General features: G+C 43.0%; 6 protein-coding genes and 2 non-coding genes across 9 annotated transcripts; 7 read left to right on the forward strand and 1 right to left on the reverse strand.

The window, feature by feature from the left end:
- The first annotated feature begins 2,454 nt into the window (after window positions 1–2,454).
- Window positions 2,455–4,543, forward strand: si:ch211-191i18.2 (uncharacterized protein LOC564095 homolog). Its single transcript, XM_061665350.1, has 4 exons — window positions 2,455–2,575; window positions 3,405–3,485; window positions 3,625–3,815; window positions 4,212–4,543. The coding sequence occupies exons 1-4, from the start codon at window positions 2,500–2,502 to the stop codon at window positions 4,260–4,262; spliced, it is 399 nt and encodes a 132-aa protein (XP_061521334.1). The 5' UTR covers window positions 2,455–2,499; the 3' UTR covers window positions 4,263–4,543.
- Window positions 4,544–6,012: 1,469 nt separating this feature from the next.
- Window positions 6,013–8,401, forward strand: cart4 (cocaine- and amphetamine-regulated transcript 4). Its single transcript, XM_061665075.1, has 4 exons — window positions 6,013–6,066; window positions 6,348–6,499; window positions 7,085–7,168; window positions 7,283–8,401. The coding sequence occupies exons 2-4, from the start codon at window positions 6,353–6,355 to the stop codon at window positions 7,388–7,390; spliced, it is 339 nt and encodes a 112-aa protein (XP_061521059.1). The 5' UTR covers window positions 6,013–6,066; window positions 6,348–6,352; the 3' UTR covers window positions 7,391–8,401.
- A 1,734-nt stretch (window positions 8,402–10,135) lies between these two features.
- On the forward strand, window positions 10,136–12,584 carry LOC133395778 (gastrula zinc finger protein XlCGF8.2DB-like). Of its 2 annotated transcripts, none has more exons than XM_061664965.1 (2): window positions 10,136–10,260; window positions 11,183–12,584. In XM_061664965.1, the coding sequence occupies exons 1-2, from the start codon at window positions 10,206–10,208 to the stop codon at window positions 12,163–12,165; spliced, it is 1,038 nt and encodes a 345-aa protein (XP_061520949.1). In that variant the 5' UTR covers window positions 10,136–10,205; the 3' UTR covers window positions 12,166–12,584. The 2 variants fall into 2 exon arrangements, with proteins under 2 accessions (XP_061520949.1, XP_061520950.1); XM_061664966.1 differs by lacking the exon at window positions 10,136–10,260 and adding an exon at window positions 10,275–10,417.
- On the reverse strand, window positions 10,859–14,946 carry LOC133395777 (uncharacterized). The gene is made up of 5 exons (XM_061664964.1): window positions 14,717–14,946; window positions 14,213–14,412; window positions 13,640–13,931; window positions 13,330–13,461; window positions 10,859–13,217 (listed from the first exon to the last, which is right to left on the reverse strand). Exons 1-5 carry the CDS (start codon window positions 14,910–14,912, stop codon window positions 12,973–12,975), a joined length of 1,065 nt encoding a protein of 354 aa, XP_061520948.1. The 5' UTR covers window positions 14,913–14,946; the 3' UTR covers window positions 10,859–12,972.
- Window positions 14,947–15,708: 762 nt separating this feature from the next.
- LOC133396188 (5S ribosomal RNA) lies at window positions 15,709–15,827 on the forward strand. The gene has a single exon (XR_009767325.1). It is a non-coding gene; the product is annotated as a 5S ribosomal RNA (ribosomal RNA).
- A 254-nt stretch (window positions 15,828–16,081) lies between these two features.
- On the forward strand, window positions 16,082–16,200 carry LOC133396195 (5S ribosomal RNA). The gene has a single exon (XR_009767332.1). It is a non-coding gene; the product is annotated as a 5S ribosomal RNA (ribosomal RNA).
- A 727-nt stretch (window positions 16,201–16,927) lies between these two features.
- LOC133395779 (gastrula zinc finger protein XlCGF8.2DB-like) lies at window positions 16,928–20,067 on the forward strand. Its single transcript, XM_061664967.1, has 2 exons — window positions 16,928–17,041; window positions 18,405–20,067. The coding sequence occupies exons 1-2, from the start codon at window positions 16,987–16,989 to the stop codon at window positions 19,343–19,345; spliced, it is 996 nt and encodes a 331-aa protein (XP_061520951.1). The 5' UTR covers window positions 16,928–16,986; the 3' UTR covers window positions 19,346–20,067.
- A 1,555-nt stretch (window positions 20,068–21,622) lies between these two features.
- On the forward strand, window positions 21,623–27,443 carry LOC133396132 (zinc finger protein 569-like). The gene is made up of 5 exons (XM_061665617.1): window positions 21,623–21,740; window positions 22,290–22,493; window positions 22,847–24,026; window positions 24,472–24,671; window positions 25,674–27,443. The coding sequence occupies exons 1-5, from the start codon at window positions 21,692–21,694 to the stop codon at window positions 26,525–26,527; spliced, it is 2,487 nt and encodes an 828-aa protein (XP_061521601.1). The 5' UTR covers window positions 21,623–21,691; the 3' UTR covers window positions 26,528–27,443.
- The last annotated feature ends 474 nt before the right edge of the window (window positions 27,444–27,917 follow it).

The raw sequence follows: 27,917 nt of genomic DNA on the forward strand, positions 1-27,917 counted from the left end.
ACATGCATTAATTGGAAACTCTAAATTGCCCGTAGGTGTGACTGTGAGTGCGAATGGTTGGTTGTTTGTATGTGCCCTGCGATTGGCTGGCAACAAGTTCAGGATGTACCCCGCCTCCTGCCCGATGACAGCTGGGATAGGCTCCAGCACCCCCGTGACCCTAGTGAGGAGAAGCGGCTCAGAAAATGGATGGATAATTTAAAAAATAATTTATTCATTTATTGTGCATAGTAAAAATATGACTACAAACTTCCAACTTTGATTAAATTGCATTATTTAAATATTACACTAAAATAAATATGACAAAAATGACGTGGTTTTAGTTGATTAAACAATTTCATTATAAGTAGTACAGTATATTACTCAAATCTTTTTACAACAATTTGATAATTAATAATAAAATAATGAAATAATCAAATCTTTTGAAAATAATGATACAATTAAATTTTACAAAAAAGACTAAGGTGCTCTACTAATCGAATAATTAAATGGATTATAAAAAATAAAATAAGAAAACCAACATTGTTAAAAGAAGCTAGTTTATACGCACATTTTAACTTGTTAAACTTTTTTTTTTAATATATTTTTTTTATATATATTTTTTTTTATAACCTTATCTTCCCACGCGTGACCACATCCCTCAGTGTGTGTGTGCGTGCGTGTGCACGTGCGACTGTGACGCGAACACTCGCATACCGTGCTGCGTTCACAGAGTGTCGGAACCTTCTCTTCTCCTGCTGCTGCGGTTAAATTTAGAGTCCATGAGAACCCACAGCTTTCCCAGCATGCCCTGGGGCACGCCAGCGACCTCTGGAGGACGCCTCCCCCAGTTGGTTGACCAGCTGCCAGATGCATGATGGGAACGAACGACTTCCGTGCACTCTGACCCCCGCTGTGCCCCGTTGTCACACGGGGAAGGTGTAACGTGACTGTGTCGTCACGTCTTTCTTTTTCTCTTTTCTGTTTTACTTTGTATTGTGCACTCCACTTCCTGAGTTGTGTGTGTGTGTGTTGAAAGGAAACACAATGTGAAGCACACATGTTTTATTGACATGTTTACAGGATACACACACTCCCCACTGGGGAGTCACCCCCCCCCCCCCTCCCCAGCCCCCCTCACACTCCCAGCATGTGTGTGACATGATGTCCTGTCATCAGTTATCTTATTTTTCCCACGATGCAGTTCAACCAAATAATGCAACTGCAGAATATGTCATTACAATTATCTATATTGTTATCATAAGCACATTTACATTCTCATTATTTTTTAAAATATATGTAATTTCTCTTAAATTTTAACGTGCAATAGAATTATTATGTATACACTTTATGCATGTCAACAGATGTGATACAATGTAAATATTGAGTGTATTATAACTCATTACTGTCAATATTTTTCTTGCCACTTTGTACTCATTGTACAATTATTACTCTAGCATAATTATAGCTAATATTACTTATACCAAATGTGACATCTAAATTTGTTTTTCATTTTAGATTACGTTGACATTTACTTAAGACTAATTTATCATGCCTCATCCACCCATCCTCCATCCATCCCTCTACTAATCCATCCATCCTTTTGTGTGGCATGAACTTTTCAATTCATTTTTTTGTATCTAACCTTTTTTTTTTTTTTTTTTTTTTCTTGAGAAAAATTCCATTCTACACTCACAAAACAAAACAGGGCTGATTGCAAAAAAAAATCTGCCCCTCAAGGCCCAACGCAACTGGCACCAGCCTGCGCCTACTTTCGCCAAACCTCCTTTCCCTGACCTTTCACCTCTGATGACATCATCCCGATCAAATTATTCATCAGCGTTACGCTCAGGTGCTTTGCCCTGAGAACGGAAAAAAGATGACACACACAGGAACTATATGCGTGCTTGTGTGTGTGGTCAGTCTATTGTTGAGCGTCCAGCTGCGCTTGAGTTAAACAAAGAGCTTTTGTTATGCACACAGCAGTTGGTGTTAAAAAAAAAAAAAAAAAGTGGATGTGAAGTCAGTCCAGATTGTTCAACAAGTGCAATTGACTCAATAGGGTCAGTTCGTTAGCTGTAGTTGATCCAGTCGATGTCGTTGGTGGACGTTAGTGTCGTTTAATTCCATGTATTTGGGTTAATTGGCCTGCAGTTCATTCATTGAGTCGATCATCCAAAATGGACGTCGCTTTTGTCGTTGGGATTAGGTTTTGTTTTCGTAGGTGAGTTATTTTGCTGTAGTTGGTGTGGTCGATGCAGTTTTTGTGGTTGACGTAGTTGGTGAAGACTGTGTGACCTGCTGACAAAGAAGAAGAAGAAGAAGCATAAAGTTCTTGTGGACATCTTTTGGCAAGCCACCAACCGAACTTGGCAGGAAGACCACAACAGCCCCCGTAGACACCCCGCCCATCCCCTCCCTCGGCCCCCCAACCATGGCCTGGCCCCGCCCACTCATCTTCCCTGTAGTTGAACACACACACACTCTCACACACACACACACACACACACACACACACACATGCATGCAACAAGTCAGTGCAGCATGTCGTCGTCGTGTGTGTCTGCACTCACACTCGTCCTCTTCATCACCACTGGTGAGTCCTCACACTTACGTTGTGTGTGTGTGTGTGTGTGTGTGTGTGTCTGTAACTGTACGAAGGGGAAATTAATCACATGGTCAGTTGGCGTGAACAGCACTTGTTTAACTTACTTTCCCTTTAATGTGTGTGCTGTTAACACTTTTGCTCACTCGCACAATGAAGTCTGCACTGTTTCATTGTCATGTTCAATGTTCTTCAATGTGTGTGTGTGTGTTAACAAGTTAACAAAGTCTCCCCCCCCCCCCCCCCCCCACACACACACACACAGCAGGACTTGACTGGGGCGGGAGGTGTGTGTCAGCTGTCAATCACATCATCCTTCACATTGGTGTGATGAGAAGCTGTGTGACTGACAGTTGATGACATCAGGACACGCCCCCTCACTAAATATAATCAATACGCTTCACTTCCCATCAGTATGTCCGCGTGTTGACGTGTTATCATCATGTCACGCGCGCACACGAAGGAGCTACAGTTGTGTTTTCCCATTCGTTAGCTATTCCGACAGATGTTGCCTGTTAAATGTTCTTCAATGTGTGTGTGTGTGTGTGTGTGTGTGTGTGTGTGCAGGTCATCACGGTTTTCTCTCTCTCACACGCACGCACGCACACACATGGATGATCTCCAAGCGTCAGTGTTTCCCATTACTGTAGTCAGTTGCTGCGTGCGCATGTTTGTGTGATTCATCGCAATGTTTTCTCAATATGTCATGATCAGACTCCCACTTGTGTTCCAGCCATCTTATCAGCTGGTCTCCATGGAAACCGTGTAGTAGTGCATGTTGTTTTCAGGTGTGTAAGTGTGTGTGTGTGTGTGTGTTCAGGTTGTGAGGCTGAGGTGACAACATCTTCTCCAGACTACGAGTACGATGACTACAACTCAACACTCCGCTACAGCTTCTTCAGTGAGTCGGCTTGCATAGGCGTGCATAGTCGGCAAAGCAAACACACACACACACACACATGCACGTATACACACAAGCACGCCCTCTGATTGCTGTCGTGTGTGTGTGTGTGTGTGTGCGCGCGTGTGCGTGTGTATAGGTAACACAAGCAGTGATGACCTGGAGAAATTCCTAAAGGACAGGAAGCACCTGCTGGATTCACAGGAGGACCAGGACGAAGACTGGGACCAGGACCAGTATGAAGATCAAGTGGACGTTACCACGGCCACCCAGCAAGAGAGGGGCGGAGTCACGATGCGCAACGCTTCAACCTCGACCTTCATCTGCTCGGTGAGACAACAATGACCTTCACACAACCACCGCATCACATCTAAAATCCTTAATTGCATATCATTTGTGGTTTGTATAGAATATAATGTAATATAATATAATATAATATATATATACATATATATATCAGGGGTGTAACGGTTCACAGAAGTCACGGATGTTTCATGTATGTGTGTTATTTATACGTGAAGCTTATGACGTGCCTATCAGATCCATTTTCACATGAACTGTTTTTTTTTATACAAACGCTGACTAAGCGAAATGTGTGTGCGCACTCGTGTGCGCGTGTGTTCGCGTGTGAGTGCGTGTGAATAAACAAACTCACGCACTCCAATGCTAATATGCTAACATGCTTACATGTTGTTGTGTTTATCTTCTTCTTGACCTCCTGTGCAGGGCATGATGATGATGATGATGATGATGGTTGCCATGGAAACACACACGTGACCCTGCAGTGCCGCCCCCCCCCCCCCCCCCCCCCCCCACAATCGCATGTGTGACACACACGCATACACACCAGTTTCACGCAGACAAAAGTCTATTCTTAAAGTTTGGTTTGCGTGACTTTGAATGATGTCTAATAAATATTTTAGTTAAGATTACAAGCAATCATTGTTCAGGCAGTTGACAAATGAATAAATATGAATTTAAAGTTTTTTCTTTTACGGTTATGAAAAGTTGACGTTGAGCATAATTTCATACATCATTTCACTGTGTGTATGTTTTGTTTGGGAAAAAAAAAACAATAAACACTTTACTATTAACCCTTTGGGCTCTATGCTGGCCATTCGTCTGCTTTTGTTATTTCCACCTTCGGCTCTTTAAATATATGATAAATACACTTTACAGTATATACTTAGTCTATACATTAAATTGTAACATTTGGCACTTTTGCACACATGCACACTCACACGCGCTCATGCACATGCTCACACTCACACGCAATCACACATGCATGCACACACATGGAAACACACAATCATACACAAACACACATATGCACGCACAAACTTCCTTATGTGGCGTGCGAGTGTTGACGAGGTGCGTGCGTTGGGATTCGGGGGGGTTGTCAGCCGCCTGGGGAGTGTTGTTTATTTTCATGTGCAGTTTGTGTGACACGTGGCGTGACGATGATGTCATCACGAGAACAACGAGACGCTTCTGCAAGTCTTCTCCAGAATGCAAAGCATGAATTAAAAACAAAAACAAAAATAGGAACGCAAAGCATGCTGGGAACGAGACGACCCCAAGGGCTTTTTTGGACGTGAGCCTCGTGGGCCGACACCGCCACGAGCTCCGATGGCGTCAAAGATGACAAAATGTTTTTTTAATGCCGAATAACTTGAAAGAGACAATCGTTTGTCTTCTTGGCAAGGTCACTGACAAACACGTAAACGTACACACATACAGATGCAAATACACACAAACAGATGCAAATTTACAAGCGCACACGGATATAACCATAAACACAAATGAACACACACATTCAAATACACGCAAACACACACTAACACACGCAGGCGCAATGACACACAATCAACCACGCACACCGGTATACACACTCAGAAAGACACACGCGCACTCATGTGAACACATCCTCATCCTCTATTGTCCACCAAGTGTTTTGTTGATTTGTTGTTTGTTTTTGTTACTGATTGATGAGGTCGAAGGTCGTAGTGACAGGTTGCAAGTAGCCACCTGGTGGACATCGGGAAGATCACAGTGATTGGCTTGACCTCTGACCTCTGTCACAGTGTGGGCGGAGTTGTGTTGATGTTGTGTTTGAATTATTATTATTATTATTTTTTGCGAAACAAGATGCATTCGCCCGTGACGAAGGGAAACCATCTAGGCCGGGTGTTTTCCTGGTCCAGGGCGCATGTGGGTGCAGAACTTCGGATTTAAGGCCGATTCCCATTGGCCTTTGCGGGCGAGCGCTTCGTCGCTTGTCATTGCCTTCAACAAACAAACACACACACACTTGTTTTGTCCCACTTTGCGAGCGGGCGCTTGACACGGCGTCGGGTCACCTTGCGGCGGCGACCTGTTGAATATTGAGCAGGCGGCGTCTTCATCCATCAGCGACGCCGCGAGACGCCACCTTTGTGACGTGACGAATGACGAAGGCAAAGGCGGGAGGAGAGAGAGGAGCGCATAAAGGCGAAGGCGCCACAGCGCCACGCAACACTTGAAGAACGCCGACAACGACGACAAGAACGAGAAGAAGAAGAAGCTGACAGTCGAGAACGAGGTGACGATATCTGACTTGTGAATTTCTCTTGATTGTCTTTGAAGAGTGAGTCTGCCTCGCAGTTCTGAGGTTCAGGGTTGAATCCCTGCTCTGGCTTTACTGTGTGGAGTTTGCTGGATTAGCCACGGAAAAGACACGCAAGCATGGGTCCCGTGCTTGCGTGGCTTTTCTGCGGGTACTCTGGTTTCCGCCCAAACCTCCAAAACGTAGTCCAGGTTCGCTATAGAAAATCGACAACTGCGTGTCTGGTGTTCGCTGTATTTCATTTTATTTTTTTTCAGGTGAGATGGAGAGCGTGCGAGTCTATCTGTTCCTGTATGTGTGTCTGTCCCTATTGACGGTCCTCTGCCGGGGTCAAAGGTTGACCACCGACACGCAGATTCCGGCCGTGCCCGACGAGGACAAACTCTTACGACTTGCAAACAACGACCTGGTCAGTATGTGTGTGTGTTTTCATTTTTTTCATGTGTGTTTGCAAATACATATGTATGTGTGTGTGTGTGTGTGTGTGTGTGTGCGTGTGCGTGTGCGATTGTATTTCAGTAATCCAATGTAGAACATAGACACAGAATGCAGTTGGTAAGTCAGCAAATAATAATAAGAAAACAAAATGCAATAAAAGTGTAAGAACAGCTCAAATATAAATACACACATGAAAAAAATACATAAAATGATGGCGAAGTGTCAAGTTGTTGAAAAAAAATCAATCATCTTTACACACATTTCTTTACGTCTAATTGTCTGTTAATCAATGACTGGGTTGCCAGGTTGAATTTCTCAGTAATTAGACACAATTGGAGGGAAACCATTGGAACCAATCACGTGAAGGAAAGCTGATTTTAATGAGGCGGCTCATTAAAGTCATTTCTACTCATTAGCAGCTCACCAACACAGCAAACTTACACTGACGTGTTTCACACTGTCGACACCTCATCACACGCACACGCCACAGGACATCGTCTCTATTGATACTGCTGTGTGTGTGTGTGTGCGTGCGTGCGTGCGTGTGTGTGTGCAGGCGGAGTTGCTGCAGGGCTTCCTGGACGAGGCAGAAAGCCAAGCGGGTCTGTCGGTGGAGAAGAAGGCTAGCGTCATCCCCAGGGTGAGAACATGAGTGACGGCTGTCAATCACAGCTCATCTCATGACATCCTTACGAAAAGGCGCTCTCGTACTTCGATGACGAAGTTGATTTGGGCGTGTCCTGTGTGTCAAAAGTGTGACGTCGGCGAACGCTGCGCCATGAAACACGGCCCTCGAATCGGCCGGCTGTGCGACTGCCTGCGAGGGACGGCGTGCAACACTTTCTTCCTGCGCTGCTACTGAACGCGCTGCGCCTGCGCCTGCGCCTGTGGGGACGCCTCACCACTTTCACGATCACAACGCTTTACTACGTTTGACTACATTTTGCAACACTTGCCGACACGACAACGCTTAACAACAATTTACAGCAATTTACATGTTGCATGTTAAAATACTGGATGTTTGTCGTGGATAAGCGGTAAAGAAAATGGATGGATGCATGTTACTACATTTTGCAACATTTTACAACACTTAATGACACTTTACAACACTTAACGAAACCTTACAACACTTAACATTTACAAAACTTAGCAGCGCTGTACAGCAATTTACGTTACATTTTACAATACGTTACTACATTTTGCAACACTTTACAGCATTTTACAACACTTACAAAAACTTGACAGCACTGTACAACATTTTACAACATGTTATAATACAACATGTTACTACACTTAACATTTTACAGTGCTTTACAGCACTTAACATTTGACGACACTTTACTTCACCTTACTACACTTTACAACACCCAACAACACTTTACAACACGTTACAGTCCATCTGATTACATTTTAAAACACTTTTCAACACCTAACCACATTTTACAATGCTTAACAGTTTACAACACTTTACTATAGTTTATAACACTTTGAAGCACAACATATGACAACGTGTTCAAACACTTTACAATTCAACATTTTACAACTCGTCCTAATTGACTTTAAAACATTTTACAACACTTTACATCACCTCACAAATCCCGTCTTCTCTTGTCCAACTAGCAGGCTAACGGCTGATACTGATAAAAAGCTCTCACTGCGAGCCTAAGCAACAAAGTAGAACAATAAAAATCTGGTTTAAAAAAAAAAAAAAGGGAATTATTGTGTTCTGACGTGAAAGCGTTGTGTCGTGAGGTCCTCACGGGTGTCACACAGCTGCAGCACCCATCGGTGGCGCCTCTCAGTCATCGCTGTCCTTCTCACTGTCATGTTTCAACTGTCACCTTGACTTTGTTAAATAAACGTTCTAAAGCTGCACGTGTCACATGGCTTCCTGTCTGTCCACCAATCAACAGACTGCGCTGTGACTAGCTCCGCCCACATTTAGGTACCAAACCGGAGTGCCTTAAAAATCCCGTTCGGGAACATTCAGCTCATTCCTTACTCCCTAATCACGATAATGTAAAGGGATTTTTATATAGTGGGCGATATAGTTCACCCTCGTGTTGAAACAACTAACCAAATTCTCTATAATTACTACATAAGTATTTTTATATGTTGGATTATATAGTTTTCTCACTGGCTGAAACTAGTTGACTCTAGCGCTAAATCGATTAATTGTATGCTATATTGGGATTTTTATATAATGGCCAGTAACAATTAATCGAATACTCTCTTAACACTATATGGGATTTTTTTTTTTTTTAATATGGTAGACTATGTAGTTGACACATCAGTTAAATGAGAGATTGTTTTGGAACACGACTCTGTGCCGTCAATGACAGCCTGATAGGGAGGGATTTCAAATATTAAGCGCTACCTGTGAGGTGACGTTGCTTTGCGAAGGCAACGTGATCGTCCAATCAGAGACGAGCTTGGTGACGTTGTTGTCGCGCGTTCAAGCTCCTTTTCATTTCTTTGCATCACACGGAACAGACACGCTTATCAATGAGGCTGGCATTTACTGGACCGATAACAGGCCTTCATCACACATGCATGCACGCACACACGCACACACACACACACACAAACACACAAACACACACACAATGCTATCTATTAGTAGGGTGTGGAACAAATCACATGAAAAGACAAGGTGGCCTTTTCGCAGCACTTTCAAAAGCAAATTGACACCTCCCTGACTGTGTGTGTGTGCGTGTTCATTTCAATGGATGAGAGCAAAGTGTAAAAAAAAAAAAGGATGTTCCTGTCAAGCATTAAAAAGAAATAAATATAGTTGTGCTCATTAGGAGACACACTCTCGCAGCATTTGTAAAATGTGTACATTTTTTTTTACATACGTACATATTTTTTCTTTCAAGAAAACATGATTGACCATCCAAAACACATCCATTTCATTTTAATGGGATTCAAAGTAACTAACTGACCTTAGTTAAAATTTGTCTGCAGTAACAGTAGCAAAATACATTTTAATTACAGACTGTTTGTTGTGGCCACTTTTTGCCACAAAGTTGTTTTTTGTTTTGTTTTGGGATTTACTTATATTTTTAATTGTTCTCAAATAATAACCCCCCTCATAATATATATATATATATATATATATATATATATATATATATATATATATAGAAACACTGGGAGCAGCAAACACTGGGAGAAAATGCTTGACATATTATCATCAAATCAAATGTAATACATGGTGATGACGTCAGAATTTGGTCAGTGGTCTGATCTTGTTGGACATCATTGCAAAAAAAAAAAAAGAAAATTCCCAAGCATTTAATAAATATTTGTTTATCTTTTTTACTGTACATATTGTTGAACATATATACACACCATAATAACGTAAAATGGAGGCAGAAATAATCACCAAAGGCTTTTTGTGGTTTTATTTTCACAATAAAATCCTTTACTTGTACTCTTCGACTAATCCTTTATATGAACGTTCAATAATGCCAATATAGTTCAATATAAATATACTCTTACTTTATTAGTCAAGGTTCGGTGTATTTATGGGAGACTCTTACCTACTTCGGTGCCACGATTACTTTATGTTGAAACGTCGTACCGGATGTCGGCGCACGTTTACTTCCTGATGGAGTCGAAGTGTCAATGTTGAGACAAAAGAGCGAAAACATCTCATTTTACAAACACAATAGATGGACCAACACTGGACGTTCCTTTCAAATTGCCAACCTGAGTCGATGCTCGATGGTTTGTGACCCTGTTAAATATATTAAATATCGAAATCCAACATTTTTGACCAACAAAGCACAGACGAAGCTATGCTAAAGCTAGGCTAAGCTTTTCCCACAACCTTTACAATTGTTGGACAAACGAGCCTTTTTGTGCGTCCTCGTGTTTATAATGCGTGAGTACTTTAAGAACATGTCAATATAATCCGAGCAGGAAGTAAGAATGAATGAAATTAATAAATTATTGGCATAAATATAGTCCTCCATGCAAGCAACTTGATTATCATTGTGTTGAATCAAAACAAGAGATTTTGCTTACTTTGGAAAACAATAATCAACATTTTTTTTGCTGATTTTCTGACGGTATAATACGTTATCACAATACCGAAATTGTGACTTTCAACTATAACTGCATAAAGTACTTGGACAACGGTACTGAAATAATACCACGGCAAAAAAAAAGAAATAAACGAAAACATCAGTAAAAAGCAGTGTAATAATAACTGACAAAACAATTTTAAATTCTTTTTTTTCATTTTTATTAATGCCAAATATTAGTATAGTAGTTAGGATAAGCTTGACAAAAAAAAAAAATATATATACCTTTTTAACATTTTTAAACACTACAGTATTGAACATTTAAGATATGTTTTTTATTTGTATATACAAGTTTACACTGTATTTCTCCGTCTTGCGCACACGCCCCAAAAACTTGATACACAGACTTGGAGAGCGCTGTGGCTACATTTATTGATTATAATTTAATACCGGTACTTAAAAAAAACATGGTACAGTATTGTTTTTGATGGCGTGTCTGCTGTAACTTTATTTTGCGTGTACAAATGATCACGGCGACCTTTTTTTCGAATCAAATGATCGGAGCTTCTGGAATAATCGTTGCGCTACGAACTCATCGGATGTTTGTCTTTTTTCTGTTTCAGCTCTCCCGTCAGACGTGCTAAAGGTGACGATTGTTAAAGAGGAGGCGCAGGATAAGGAACAGGAGCGCCCGTTGATCAAGGAGGAAGAGGAGGAACGCGACATCAGTCGGGAGGACGCGGACGTCCACGTGAAGCGAGAGGATGAGGAGGACGAAGAAGCTGATTGGCCACATCTTCATGAGGAGAACAGCGGGGCGCAGTCAAGTGATCACGTGACCACACAAGCAGAAGATGCCGGATCAGAAGCAGACGCCATTTTGGCTCCACTGTCAGATTATGAAGATGAATCTCGCGATATGGATGATCGCAGCGAAGAAAATAAAGCTTTCAAGCATTCCGACGAGAGTAAAAAACGTTTCAAATGTTACGAATGTGGGAAGAGTTTTGTTCATGAGCGAAATCTCGTAACTCACACGAGGATCCACACGGGAGAAAAACCTTTCGGCTGCTCAGTTTGCGGTAAAAGCTTCAGCCAGAGTGCCAATCTGCTGGTTCATGCCCGCGTCCACACGGGGGAAAAACCTTTTGCGTGCTCGCTTTGCAGCGGCAGATTCTCTCAGAAGGGACATTTGATGAGACACAAAGCAACGCACGACCACGACAAACCTTCTCCGTGCAGCTTTTGTAACACCAATTTTTATCATCGATCGGCGCTACTGGAACACATGAGGACGCACGTCGGAGAGAAACCGTTCTCCTGCTCCATGTGTCCCAAGAGATTCTCGCGGCGCGGAAACCTGCTGACGCACATGAGGACGCACACGGGAGAAAAACCTTTCGCCTGCTCGTTGTGCGGCAAAAGCTTCTCTCAGAAAGGACATCTGGTGACGCACGTGAGGACGCACTCGGGCGGAAAACCGTTCTCGTGCGCGTTGTGCTCGAAACGCTTCTCGCAGAAAGGACACATGATGTCGCACATGAGGACGCACCGCACCAAACGCATCCTCGTCATCGCCGATCCTCACGTCAGACAAATGTGCTGAAATGCACCGGTTCATTATCGCCAGTGCTGCGGAGTAACTTAATTGCATTACGTTACCAGATTACATAATTGAATGACAAAATGTATGAAATTGTAGTCCACTCGATTACAGGAAGAAAATGCGTGATTGCAATTAGTTGCTTTTGGAAATTTCCATTTGAAAAATAGCTGCAAAATGTTTGATTATTATTATTTTTTTTCTTTATATCGCGTCCTCCTTCTAAAGCAGACACTTGTGATTGTCTCTCTCTGGTCATGTGCCATTCTGCCGTAGTCTCAAACATGACATATTTTTCCAAATATGACCATGAAGTGCTACCTTGTGGCGCAATCTCATTAGTTTGTCTGAGACTTTGAAACGGTTAGATTCATACTTACACTTTTCAACATATAAAAAGACTACTGACTTGTGAAGATTTACTTATCTGTTTGTCATTTGTATCTGCTTGTCATTTGTAGCGATATTGACTAAATGGTGCACGTTTGTCACTAGGTCAACATGGCATGTTTTCCACGTGCTGTACACATAATGCCACAAACAAGTTTTATTACTTGTTTCCATTTCATCGTTTTGTAATCAGTTTATTATATGTGTAAAAAAACTAATATTTTTAAAGATTTGCTGGTGCTTTGTACTTCAGTTGAAATGGCCATTCCATCCAGACGTTATAAATCAGAATGTTGTTGCTAATTCTAGTGATTAGGGAGTAATTAATGAGTGATTTTTTTTTTTTTTTCCCCAACAACAACAACAATTCATCAGAGTATTGCGGTTAACTAGTGCTGGCACATCCAATGTATTCTTGCTTTAAAATTGTTTTGGGTTTGGTTCCGCTATTGAATACGGCCGGACGAGAACAACTTGATGTGACCAATCAGCTTCGTCTTCACTCTTCACTTGGACCTCGATGATGTCCTCCCGAGAGACGCCGCAGTCTTCCTCTCCCTCTTTGACGCCGACGGGCTCAGGCTCCTCCCCTTCCTCTCCGACATGGAGGGGCTGTGACGCCGCCTCTTTCTGGGCGGCCGCCTTTTGTTTCCCCGCTAGCGCGGCTGAAACGCAAACAAACAGAAATGCAGTGTTGCCTCGAGAATAGACACGCTAGCAAATGAAACTCTTTGGCCGATGTGAATGGAAATGAATGGGGAAAGACGGTGGCCTCACCAGTGGGGGCGTAGGCGTAGGCGTGGTCTTGTTCCACCGTACTGGCAAGCCCCGCCTCCTCTGGGCGGGCCAACGGGACGTCGGCGGTGTTGAGACGGACGTCGACGGCCTCTGCTATGGGCGAACTTATCCCTGGTGGTGACAAACGAGTATGGACTGTCAATTAGATATCACGTCATGGTGAAACTGCTGGCAACAAAAGTGAGTACACCCCTACGTGAAACTGCCCAAATTGGGCCCAATTAGCCAGTTTCCCTTCGTGCGCTAGGTGACTGACATTGTGAGCTTGAAGGTGAAAGGTCAACCGTACCGAAGGAGTTCCAGGGGGCTCGGGAGGGTACGGCTCCCGGCCTGATCCGCACCCGGTCCGCGGCTGAGGCGTACACGTCACCCGGCGCAAAACGGCGGCTGAACGCCAAGGTCGGGCCACGCGCCATTTGAAAAGCGGGCCCTCGGTCCCTGCCGCTGGCCTCTTTCCGGTTGCCCCGTGTTTCGGGAGCCTCTGGAAACGAGCGAAAGCTCAAGTAGGGAAACGGCTGAGAAATTCTGGAGCACCGAGGGACGCTACAATTGCATCTTCTCCTCGCCGCGGAACGATTACCCTGTCGACACAAACGAAGACAAGAAATAAAAACATAGTTTTACATAGTGGACCTAGATAGTTCCGCCACTAATAATCTCTGTGTAGTGATTAGGGATGACGAATGATTGCGAACGCAGTAACTGCGTTCGCAATCATTCATCATTCCCTACTCACTACAAAGGGATTTTTATACCGTACGCTATATACTGGGGCTGCAACGATTAATCGAGTAGTAATTTTAAGTTCTCCCAAAAGCAGATTAATCAGGTTGGCACTTCCATTGATCACAGTTTTACGTACCGCTCGCTCGTCCCCGACGGCTTCCCGTTTGTCTCGGTTGTGAGCCGCACAATCCCGCCGTTCGCCGTCCGGTCGGTAGCGAGCGCGTTTATCTGTCGCTCTCTTCTTAGCGGACGCGCTTGGACTGGACCCGGCTGGTTCCGGCTGCAGGTGTAGCGACGGAGCAAAATCGGGGTGGCCGGGGTCCGGGTTCGGACAACCTGCGCAATCATTAAATTCAACGGGATTAAATTCAACTCAAATAGAATCAACATTCCACTATAGAGATTCAGCACAGTACATTTTTTAAGTACAGTTCAGTTGTATTTAACTTTGAGTACGATTCTATTTTGTTTGTTTTCAACTTCTGGGGGACTTCTGTTTTGTTTTTGATGAAGACTTACTACACGACTGTATTTTAACTTTGGTCACAATGGCCTCCTCGTTTGATAACTGGCCAAACGCGATCTGGTTTGACAAGTGACTCCGAGGAAAAGACAATCCACGCGTCGGTTTTGCACACACCTGCGAGAAAATGTCTTCCGCAAACCCGATGATGGACGTTCGGTTCCCAGTCTGTGACGACATCCACTCGCCTGATCCTCGTCACCCACAGATTCCGCTGGATCAATTTGGATTTTTTGGAAGGAAATCGAAAAAAACCAAAACCGTTTTTGGCGTATCTGGCGGTGCAACCCCAAACAGAACAGGTTTTGGTCATAGTTTTCAGCACAGGTAGGGTTTTGCCACCCGGAAGTAGCCCACCTGCTAACGCTGGTTGTTCGCAGTGACGTCATCATCCTGCTGCGGCCCATAGTCAAAGAAGAATGCTTATTATAAAAGTTATATATATTAATAAATATCCGTGCGCAACGTCATACCCGCAACTCCAAATGTAGTCATTTACAACCTCTTTTTAAAATTATTTCTGAGAATGAAACCAAATAAAACATGAGTTAACTCATAATTTTTCCATCAGATAATTTTTCTATTAGACTCTACATTTAGTGGTTTTATTTAAAGTTCCGCTGGCTACTTTTTTGTATTATCTTGTATTAATGACTATATTGTATGTTTGTCTGGTTTTATTGTAAATAGTTTTTCCAATAAAGATGGTTTTAAAAAAAACGTAAAATATGTTACGTGCTGTAATTAAACCTGAGATTTATGAAGGTATTGTGTACTTGTACATGACACAATGTAGTAAAATAGAATGTAAATTGTGTTTCCCTCATAGTATGACTTACATTAACTGTTTGACTTTTTGCTTGGGCGCGACACACAACCAATCCACGTTAGCGGTGGGCGGGACATGTTCCTGGTTACGGGCGTTTGATTGGCTGCGCGAAGATCGTTTGGTTGCAACGCGCTCTCTCTTTGACACCTTAAAAAGGTTTGTACAGCGAAATAAAACAGTCACAGCTGCGACGGTTCAAATCCCAGGACATGAAACCATACAATTGCGGCTTAGTTGTGTAAAAGTAAGTACAAATAGCAATTTTCTGTCTCGTTCCTCCGCTTACGGCCATACTACCCTGAAAACGCCCGATCTCGTCCGATCTCGGAAGCTAAGCAGGGGCGGGCCTGGTTAGTACTTGGATGGGAGACCGCCTGGGAATACCAGGTGCTGTAAGCTTTTTATTCTGCATCTTTTTACTTTCAATTTACTTGCTACTGTAATTATTCATATTTATGTAAAACGCGAAAGAGAGAGCGCGTTGCAACCAAACGGTTGCAACGCGCTCTCTCTTTGACACCTTAAAAAGGTTTGTACAGCGAAATAAAACAGTCACAGCTGCGACGGTTCAAATCCCAGGACATGAAACCATACAATTGCGGCTTAGTTGTGTAAAAGTAAGTACAAATAGCAATTTTCTGTCTCGTTCCTCCGCTTACGGCCATACTACCCTGAAAACGCCCGATCTCGTCCGATCTCGGAAGCTAAGCAGGGGCGGGCCTGGTTAGTACTTGGATGGGAGACCGCCTGGGAATACCAGGTGCTGTAAGCTTTTTATTCTGCATCTTTTTACTTTCAATTTACTTGCTACTGTAATTATTCATATTTATGTAAAACGCGAAGCACATTTAATGGAATAGGCGCTACACTACCAGATCAGTATCACCATTAAATAAATCAAGAAATGTTTACCAAAGATTTATCTTTTTTTTTTTTTTTTAACTTTTTATTTCAATAACAGCATTATAAAACATTATATACATACAACATACATTAATAAATTTGTCTCCAGTGCAAATTGTTTTAACAATGTTGTCTAGGATGTGGGTGTTTTTTTTTTTTTTTTTTAATATATTTCCATTTCACAAAAAAACGTGAATATTTGTGCATGTTTGCCAAAGATAACAACTAGTATTGTCATTTCCTGGTCTTATTTAAAAGAAAAAGCTGATTGATTGATTGAATTCTTTGTTTCGAACATGTGAGCGTGATATAAAACACGAACAATAAAACAGACAAGATTAAAATACAATAAAAGTAAAGTTAAATTGTGCATATTCGAAAAAGAGTAAGAAGAAGTTAAAAACGCAATCATTTAGTAGTTGATCAAAAGTTACGGAATAATCGCTTTTGCGATTTATAGCAACTAATCCTCTCTGTGAGAGTATTCAGTGAAGCCGGAATTCCTTTCTGTCAAAGGCTGGGAAACCCTGCTGCGTCGCCATTTTCCTTTTATTTTGAAAGGCCGGATGTAAACAACGTCCGACTTCCTCGTTGGCTCGACGAGCTTGTCAACTTTGACACTCGAGAAGCGAACGATCATTAAAACACATCCAAAATGGACAAACGTCGGCAACTGGCTTCACGTTTGAAGCCCAACTCCAAAGTTGAAGGTTTGTTTTCTACAAAAAAAATGTTTTGACTCACGCAGTAGGGACTCGTTGCCAAGCTAAAGCTAAGCACTGACTGTTAGCAGGCGCTAGCTGCTGCTGCTACGGTGTATCGACACAAAACATAAAAAGACTTCACATCGACACATATTCACGTATATATGTGCTGATGTATTATAATGTCACAGTAGGCTACAGTAGTTCGTTGTTAATGGAAAACGTGTTTTTATGCTTTTTTTTTTTATATATATACTGAACAGTTCTGTGCAAAAGTATGTGGTCACCACTAGCTTTGTTTTTATAATGACCTTTCAATCAATGTGACACACACACACACAAAAAAATGGCCACCCAAAATAGGGAAAAAGCTGGGAAGGATGAAGAAGAATCAATATGACGGCATGTTTACATACATCAATAAGTAAGCAGTTTCCACAAAACCTGTGCAAAAACCAACAACCAATTACATTTCATGACATCCATTTTGAAGGGTGCATTTTATTTATTTATTTTTTAAACCATGTGAGTCAATATGGCACCACTGGAATCCCCAAATTATTCACAGCCCCTCCCTGTTCTTCGTCCTCCATGATCGCCACCTATCAAACAAATGGGGGGGGTAAAAAAAACCCAAATACAAACGCTACATCAATTGTTTTCTCTTTTAAGTTTCGAGTGTCAGTGGAAGACACACGATGCCATCAGCGTTTGACGGCTTGAGCTTTGCGGTTTTTGTAAGCGTATCATTCCCCGCTGTGGCCAATTGACATTGGAGCAGGGTTGCAAAATTCAGAAAAGAAATTCAGATCACCAATTAATCAGCTGAAATCTATATGTTCAATACAATCTTTTTGATAAGTGGTTCAGAGAGTGGATGGATGATACCTTTAACGCTGCTCGGTTTGTCCAGAAGAGATCGTCTTCGGAGAAACTTGGACAGTGCGAACGGTTCGTCGCGTTAACGCAACGTGACGGCCATGACGGCTTCTCAAACTGTCGATGTCAATCGGCCAGCCGCGGGCAAGGGAATGATACGCTTAGAAAAACAGCAACAACAAAAAAAACCTGAGTGGAGAAGTGTTTTGTGACTTTTGGGACAGCGGGATTCAGTGGCTGTGTGCTGAAAACATGCACAGAGGCTCGCAAGTCAGTTGTGGAGACATAGCATTTAACTGTTGTCCCATTTCTTTTTTTTCCCGTTTTTTATTGGTGGTTTTTCGAATTTCAAACTTCTCTGTGTTGTGTCCAATTCACAAAACTTCTTTATTTTTATATTTACAGTCTTAAATTTATATATATATATATATTTTTTTTTTTTTTAAGGAAAATGTTTGTTTTCTAATTGATTCACTCCCATATGTTTCAGTTTTACCGTTAGACGTGCTCAAAGTGATCGTCGGCGAAGAACAGCAGCAGGTGTGGCGGTCCAGGGGGGGGCAGGAGGAGCCACTGCACCCCCGCATTAAAGAGGAAGACGATGACGTCGCCACGCTCCCTGCGAAGAGAGAAGACGACGACGGCGACCAAGAGCTTCACGACAGCTCAAGCGACTCGGACGAGCGCTCGCAGCGGCTCTCGGACTCCGACCACTGCGACTCCGACGACTCCAAAGCGGACGAAAAGAAGCGCTTGACCTGCTCTCGGTGCCGCCAAAGCTTTGACACCAAGTACCAGCTGGTGCACCACACGAGGACGCACACCGGCGAGCAAATCATCTGCGCCGTGTGCGGAAAAAACTTCTCCAGCAAGAGCAACCTGCGCACGCACATGAGGACGCACTCTGGGGAAAAACCGTTCACCTGCTCCGTTTGCGGCAAGGGCTTCTCTGTCAAGAGATACCTGGTGTCCCATATGAGAACGCACACTGGAGAGAAACCTTACTCTTGCTCCGTGTGCGGCTCGGGCTTCAGCTACCGTATGTCGCTGGTTCTCCACATGAGAACGCACACAGGGGAGAAACCCTTCTCCTGCTCGGTTTGCGGCAAAAGCTTCTGCCAGAAGGGACAACTGAGAGCGCACATGAGGACGCACACGGGAGAAAAACCCTTCCCGTGCGCCTTCTGCGGCAAGACTTTTTCCGAGCGGGGACACATGATCTCGCACGTCAGGTCGCACACGGGGGAGAAACCGCACTCGTGCTCGCTCTGCGGCAAAACGTTCGCCACCAGGAGGAACATGACGATACACTTGAGGACGCACACCGGAGAGACGCCGTTCGGCTGCAGCGTTTGTCACAAGAGATTCCCGCACAAGTATCAGATCACCAGACACAAGTGTACAAACGCGCAACTTGACAACGCGCAGTAGTGGACCTAGACTAGATGGTGTCCTAATCAATGGGACCTTGACATACGAGTGCCCCAACTTCAAGTTATGGTCATGTTTTGTTTTTGTTTGTTTTGGGGTGTGGTGTGAGCCAAAAGCTCTGGATACGTTGCCGCTCGAGGGAAGCGGAGGGAAAAGAATGGAGCTTCCCGTATTGTCAGCCCTTTTAGAGCATTTTCATTTATTGTTTTCTGTGAAAATTTAAGAACTGAACCTCGCCAGAAAGAAAGATGTTACGTTGCTAGCTGTTTTCGTTTTTTAGCATTCAGCAGGGGGAACATGGGTTGGTTTCTGACCAAAAACTGGTGAAAATGAGCTTTTTAAAGGTGAAAATAAACTTTTGTGACACCTTAAATTATAACACGAGGCTGAAAAGCGCTTTTGATGGCACAATAAAATTTTAATCATGGGGCGAATTGAACACCTTAGTCAAGGTAGGACGGTACAAACCACACGCAACGCAATGAAACAACACGACCTCTGTGTATTCGGTGTCATACTTTGTGTACACAAAACACATCCCTTCCTGCAGATAAGTGTACAAATGACACTCGATAAAATACTGTGATAGCATTTCTCGAACGTTTGTTTTCTTGGGACACAAGTTTCCATACATACAGTAAGCACAAACGCATCTTCAAAAAAGACATAAAACCAGTGCTGGGCAAACTTTAAAGGAATGAAATAATAATAAATATGGCAAAAAATTTGCATATAAAATATGTACAATTTTATTTTAGTAATAAAAATAATTCAAGTTCATTTTAAAATTGTATTTTTTATTTAACTGATATCAATAATTTAAAATACATTTGAATGTAATTGAGTTACTTATTTAATTGATGAAAAAAATGTGCTTTTTTTCTCATTAAAATACACATGACAATTTTTGTATTTTTTGGGGGGCAGGGCGGGCAGCTGAAACAGATTGATGGCATTTTCATTCATTTAATTGAGTTTTCCAACAGCCTTTTTATTTTGTTGTTGTTTGGGACTAGTCCTAAGACCACTGTCATTTCTTCAGAGTTGCATTGCTGTTACTTCCACTTCGTTTTTGTTAGATCACATTTGACCACATGAAATTTCTGTCTTGGAGGACTGGATTCTAGATCGGTTGTGGAACAGAATCTGTGTTGAATTATCGGAGCATACCACACACTGTACGACCAAAACTGTTACATACCTGATTATTTATTTTTTTTTATCTTCATGTGTGACCTTTGAACTCGATCTATAATCTTTTAGGATTTGAAAAATCCTTATGTGTGTACCAGGCTTTAGTTGAAATGTTTATTATGAGAACAGAAAAACAGTGAGCGTCTGTCAGCTTTTGCGTCTCAAGAGTTTTGTGGCCGTGTGCAGCCTCACGTGTCTGCTGACGTGTCCGCTCTAGCCGAAGGGTTTGTGGCAAACGGTGCAGCGGAAGGGTTTCTCTCCGGTGGGAATGCGGGAGTGCGACACCAGTTCTGGCTGGCGCTCGAACCGTTTGCAGCAGAGAGAGCAGGGGAAGAGTCTCTCTCTCATTTCTCACAACACGACCGAGCAAAAATGTCCTTAAATATTTTCAATTTCTAACTATCGACCTATCTATGTCTACGAGTGCCCCAATTGACACATTTTATTTTTTCATTTACATGCTGCCACTTGGTCATTTTTATTGTATTTTTTTGCTACGAACTACGAGTGCGCTTGAGACACACCGCCACTTGAGTAAAGTGAAAAACAAAACGCACAGGTGTCTCATTGTTATGTCCACATACCCAGGTGTCTGGTTGTTATGGTCACACAAACATTTCGGATTCTTTTGACATTTTTATTTCATGGCAACGACAATGAGCGTGAGTTATTCACAGATGTTCGCCATTCGTGAAAGCGAGGGGTCCACTTTGATGGCCTTTCAATTGAGCTTGGTCACGGAATGAATAAACTCGGAACAACTCTATTCTATCGGCGATGGTGTCAGGCTAAAGTCAATCACACAATTCGTCACACGACAACCAACCTTCGTGCGTTGGCGATGTCGGCATCTCCATCTCGTCTTCACACTCGACTATCGTCGTCTCAAATTGTCGAAATATTTCATCCACGGCGGCGTTCAGACGCTGGCTGACGACGAGCTTCGAAGTGTGGACGAGGCTGAACATCTTCGACGCGTTCTCGCACCAAAACTCCAGCAGAAGATTTCGCTAAGGATCATTTCCGGGAGGCGTTTCGAAACGAAGCTTGCTTTGATTTATTTTGAAACGTCTTTCCCGGATGTTAGGAGAAGCAAGGCGGACAAACCGAAGAACGAGACAAAACGTTACATTTCGCCTCATCAAAGCAAACATGGAGCAACGGCTGAGAGTGGTTTCAAAGACCGAACGCCAGCTGAAAGGTGGAAGTCGCTGCTGCTTGTTTTTTTTTTTTTTTTTTTTTTTTTTTTTTTTACAAACGCGTTAAGCGAACGTGACGTCGCTGCTCAGCTAAAGCTAACGTCTGTTAGCCACAGCTGCTAACTGCTGCTACCATCTTTCGTTAGGTCGCCCAATGAGCATTTCCGACACCTTTTCTGTGGCCTTGTCATATAAATGCCCTTCTTATGGTGTTTCTGTTATTGCTAAAATGTAGATTTTTTTTTTTGGTCAAGTTTTAAATACGTTTATGTATTTAGCATTAGCATACTTAGCATTAGCATTTGGATTATGATGTCCATCCACTTTTCAAATTCGACAAATTTCAAGTTCAACAAGGTCTTAAACGATTAATCAAAAATTGTTGGTGATTAATCTGGTAATCGATTAGTTGTTGAGTAATTGATTAATAGTTGCACCTGCAGTCACAACATGGCCCCAACCTCAGAACTGCGAGGCAGATGTGCCACCCGTGGATACATTTGTTTTGGCATTTTGACGTGTTTTTTTTTCTTCTTTTGTGTGTGTTTCAGTGTTGCCATCGGATGTGCTCAAAGTGATTGTCGTGAAAAAGGAGGAGGAGGAGGAGCAGGAGGAAGAACAGGAGCCGCCTCGCGACAAAGACGAAGAGGAGCGACAGCAGCGGGGAGAGGCCGAGGCCACCGAATTCCACGTGAAGACTGATGAAGATGAGGATAACGAAGCCCAGTGGTCTCGTCTTCTTCGGCACAGTCAAAGTGAGGAGAAAAGAGGGGCGGAGTCAAGTGATCACATGACCACACAAGCATAATGGGAATTGTGATTTACTATTTTACTACATTCATTACTGCATTTATTACATTTATTCCTTTAATGTTGGTCCAACCAGGCAGCCACAAGCCTACTTATTTCTCTTGTGCCTGGTTGTTATGTTCACTGTTTGGACTATTGGTTGCGCTAGCATCAAGTGCATACATAGCCTTGACGTGGATCCAATAGACGACATGATTGTGTGCACAAGTTGGCGCCCGGTTAATAATAATAATAATTTTTAAAGAAAAAGACAATTTAAGAGAAACGCTGAGCTGAAGAAAGTATTTCTCTATTCCAGAAATCCCACAACAACGAGCTGCCGATGGAGGATCACAAGCCGACTCCGTCTTGGCTCTGCTGTCAGATTGTGATGACTCGACTTCAGAATACGACGACGCCGATGACGAGGACGAGCGCAAAGAAGCTTCGAAGCGTCCTAAAGAGACGAAAAACTGCTGGAAGTGTTGCGAGTGCGAGAAGTGTTTTGTTCACGAGAAAAACCTGGAAAGACACATGAGGAGTCACGTGGAGGAAACAAGTCTGACTTGTTCATTCTGCAGTAAAAGCTTCAGGCAGCGTTCGGATCTGATTGTGCACGCTCGTATCCACACGGGAGAGAAACCGTACTCGTGCTCGCTTTGCGCTGCCAGCTTCGCCCAGAAAGGAAGTTTGGTGAGGCACACCAGATGTCACACTGGAGAAAAACCTTTTTCCTGCTCCGTGTGCGACTGCAGCTACCGCAGGCGCGCCGCTCTGGTCAAACACACGAGAACTCACACTGGAGAAAAACCTTTCGCTTGCTCCATTTGCGCGAAGAGATTCTCAGACAAGAAGAACATGTCTGTACACATGAGGAGTCACACGGGTGAGAAACCTTTTTGTTGCGCCGTTTGTGGCGAAAGGTTCTCAGACAAGAAGAATATGATGATCCACATGAGGACGCACAGTGGGGAGAAACCTTTCTGCTGCACAGTTTGCGGCGAAAGATTCTCTCAGAGGTGCAGTCTGATGAGACACACGCGGACGCACACGGGGGAAAAACCTTTCTCTTGCTCTGTTTGTGGTAAAAGCTTCTCAGTGAAGAAAAACATGATGACGCACATGCGCATACACTCCGGAGAAAAACCTTTCTCGTGTCTCATCTGTGCCAAAAGTTTCTCCTATAAGAAAAACATGACGACGCACGTGAGGACACACACGGGGGAGAAACCTTTCTCATGTCCCGTTTGCGCTAAAAGATTCTCCGATAAGAAAAACATGATGATACACATGAGGACGCACACGGGAGAAAAACCTTTCCCATGTCCTGTTTGCACGAAGAGCTTCTCCGTGAAGAAGAACATGATGAGACACATGACAACTCACACTGGAGAGAAACCTTTCTCATGCCCGCTTTGTCACGAACGATTTTCTCAGAAGGGAAGCATGATGAGACACGCACGAATGCACTATGCAGACAAAATGCACATTCCTCATTAGTACACACACTGCTTGTTTAAAAAAAAAAAAAAAAAAAAAAAAAGGTGTAGTCTTAATTCAGAGCCGATTTCTTTTATGGCAATGATGATAGTCTCAGACGACCTTAAAATATACATTCTGTGAGTATTCTGTGGAAAATAGCCCTTACAAAAAGTCAGTTTTGGAAGTGGTCAATTGCCTTGCATAACGTTGAATAGGCGCGTCATGTCAAACTGGGTAACAATATGGCGCCCCTTCCTGTCACTGTCCACACTTTGTTTTCTCGGTCACCAATTCATCAATAAAAATTTTTAAAAGTAAAACAAAATGAGAGACGCTCGAGGAGAAGCTAACTGAAGTTTTATTACTATTATTATTATTGTTATAAAATGGAGTTAATTTTTTTTTCTTCTTCCTGACGCGGAAGGGAGCATTTCCGGAATGTTTTTCAAACTAAAACGTCAATCCGCAAGGCCCGTCCATTGCTCAACGGCCGCTGGCGACCCCGCGTCTTATTTTGAAACGCTGTTACCGGATGTTAGACGAACAGGGCGAAGAAGCCGAAGAGACCGAGACAACGCGTCGCCAGCATTTGCTTTTCAAACCAGACATGGAGGAGCACCCGAATCTGGTTTCAAACCCCGAACACAAGTTGCAATGTGAAGGTTCGTGCAGCTTTTTCACCAAAACGCGTTTTACGAACATCACGTTGTCCCACTCACTTCGTTAGCCGCGGCTGCTAACTAACTGAAGCTAATCTTTCATTTGGTCACCAAATGAGCATTATCGACGTACTTAGGAGTTTCATGATATTTCTGTTCGCCTAAGTGGAGAAAAACGGAAAATCACGCGAAGTCTCATGTAGCAGTTTTGTTCATTGTTGCTTTAGTGTTGAATTTTCCTTCGAGTGGATTAATTCGACACAGTACTCATAGTCCCACGTGTAATAGATAAGAGCAGGCGTGTAGCACGGTTGCCTATTGATGATCACATTCGCCTCACACTTTTGAGGTCCCGGGTTCGAATCTGGTCTTTGCACGTTAGCGTGAGTACTCTGCGCCATCAGCAAATAGAATCGAAGACTATGAATAGAGCTGCAGCTATCAAAAATGTTTCGAGTTGTCATAATTAGGATTCAGTTACTTGTTTGGTCCCTAAAATCCTTTGGAAAATATTGATAATTGTTTTCCAGAGTCAAAGCAAATGTTTGTAAATATTTTTTTATTTGATTTAAAAAAAATGTTTTAATTAAACACAAAGATAATCATAATACTCTGTTTTCAGGGAAGACGACAGAAATCAGGAAATGTTTCCTGTCGAGAGGCTGAAATTCCGAGGATTTCGACGATTTTAATTTCAACAAGGCCTCTAAAGGATTAATCGATCATCATGGCAGTTGTCCATTAATTTGATCATCGATTAGTTGTCGATTAATTGATTCATTGTTGCGCCCGTACCCAAGAAGTAGCTGGAAAAAAGTAACTGGAAAAAAAAAAAGATGTTCCAATAAACTTTATTGCAAAGTAAGTTTTTATCCGATGAATCAATAGAATAATCGATTCTAAAAAGATTTGATAGCTGCAGCCCTGAACAAAATGGATGGATGGAACATTTCTTGCGGAAAGTGTGTCAGTGTTGATTTTAATTTTTTTGTTTGTCTCTTCCAGTGTTACCATCAGACGTGTTCAAAGTGGTTGTTGTGAAAGAGGAAGAGGACGAAGAGGAGGATGCTGACATCACCGGCATCCACGTGAAAAGCGAACGAGAAGACGAAGACAGGCGGTCGCCCGGGGGCGATCACACCCGCGCACAAGTTGAAGGCGACGGCTCGGGCGTCAGTCTTCAGCCCGAAGAAGCCTCGTTAGACTCTTCCGGGATAGACGTGGGCGACCACGCTCGGACGGGGAGCGCCCGGTCGCGCTCGGACGATGCGCTGGCGTGCTCGCGGTGCGGCAAATTTTTTTTGTCCAAGTTGAGCCTCAAGTGGCACGAAAAGATCCACGCGGACAAACTCTTCACGTGCGTCGTTTGCTCCAAAAGTTTCCGTAAGCGTTCCGACCTGGTAGTGCACTTCCGCATCCACACAGGGGAGAAACCCTACTCGTGCTCGCTTTGCGCTACCGGCTTCGCCAAAAGCAACGCGCTGGTGCAGCACATGCGCACGCACACGGGCGCCAAGCCCTTCTCGTGCTCCGTCTGCGCCAAGAGCTTTTCCCAGAAGGGTCACATGACCACGCACATGCGCACCCACACGGGCGCCAAGCCCTTCTCGTGCTCGCTTTGCGGACGGACGTTCTCCGAGAAGGGCCACATGACCCGGCACGTGGCGGCTCACTCCGGGGAGAAACCGTTTGCCTGCTCGGTGTGCGGGAAAAGGTTCTCGCAGAAAGGTCACGTGACCACGCACATGGTGGCCCACACGGGGGAGAAACCGTTTAGCTGCCACGCCTGCCGACAGCGCTTCACGTGGCACTCACAGCTCAAAAGACATAAGTGTGCGGCACACGAGAGCGCCACCTAATGACCAATACAATGCTACCTTTTTATCGCGGAAGCTCCAACAGCTGACGTCGGTCTGGTACGTTGTAATTATGCGACTGCAACGCTGCCCGAGTAGCGTTCCACAACTGACTGATGACTCAACTCTATAGTCCACTTTATGAAAATCCCTATATAGTGTCTCCGGGGTATTCGATGAATCGTTTCAGCCCTCGAGTCAATTATATAGGCCACTGTAGAAAAATCCTTGTATAGTGATGAGGGAATAGGAAATGAGTGAATCATTCTGACTGCAGCGACTGCCAAAGTTTGGAATCATTTCTTGTTTAGTAAAAGAAGCTTAAGTGCAATGTGTCTAATGCAAAGTACAACTGGCTTAAGTTACACAACCGCACGTGTACGGTGAAGTAAACATTGTTAGCTAATTTAGTACAGCCTACCACTGCCAGTTAGAACTAATTGTAATCCATAACAGGTGGTTTGGATAGTGGGAGGATGGAAACAGTCGCCGGTGCTCTTTCAGTCACTTTATTGAACAAATGGTAACAAAATACAGTCAACACAAGTGTTTTCTTATCTGACTAGCCGACGGCCTAACCACCCTGCACGCTCATTGGCTAACGCTAAAACCGGTAAACAGCCAACCTTTTTGTACGTCTTCATTTTCTGACTTCCACATTGCTCAATAGGCCAGGCCCGCCGTTTAAAGGCATGCACACATTCAGTGTCACAGATACTACAGTGTAGAATGTCAGTATAGTGACCACAAGTGGACGAAAATAATAACTGCATCTCACATTCCATATGCATATATTGTATGTCAGTATTACAGTATATGCATGAAGCTTTTCAGGAAAGAAACTATACAATAAACAATTGTTTTCTTCTTTGCTGATTTTGTTTATTGCAGGGGTAGTCTGTTTCAGGTACATTCTGAAAGCCATTTCTTTTTTCCAAAATATAATAAGCGTGTATAAACTGCCAATAAACGTTTTCCAAAAAAAAAAAGAAAAACGAAAGAAAGATGAGTAGGTGAATCCAATTGGCAGCACTATTTTACATCAACAATGGACGAAGAAAAGCAGTGAGGAGGAATTAAAAGAAATGTCAAATCTAAACTAAACAAGAAAAACTATTAAAATGTTGCTTAATGGTGTATGGTAAGTAATAAATATTGTCTAAATACGTTTTGGTAATATTTGTTCAATTGTTGAGAACGTAAATATTTTTTTTTTTATAGAGAAGTTAAATATTAGTAATATTAAAACGTAAAATTTTGACAACGATATACATGCAGTATGTATTGTATCATGCCCAACATGTACAGTGTATGAAACATATGACGTTAAGAAGATTATTTAAAAATGACTTCAAGCAGATATGACGACGATCAGGTTGCACAAGTGATCTCA

Source organism: Phycodurus eques, chromosome 20 (assembly GCF_024500275.1).
Source record: "Phycodurus eques isolate BA_2022a chromosome 20, UOR_Pequ_1.1, whole genome shotgun sequence".
Lineage (NCBI taxonomy): Eukaryota > Metazoa > Chordata > Actinopteri > Syngnathiformes > Syngnathidae > Phycodurus > Phycodurus eques.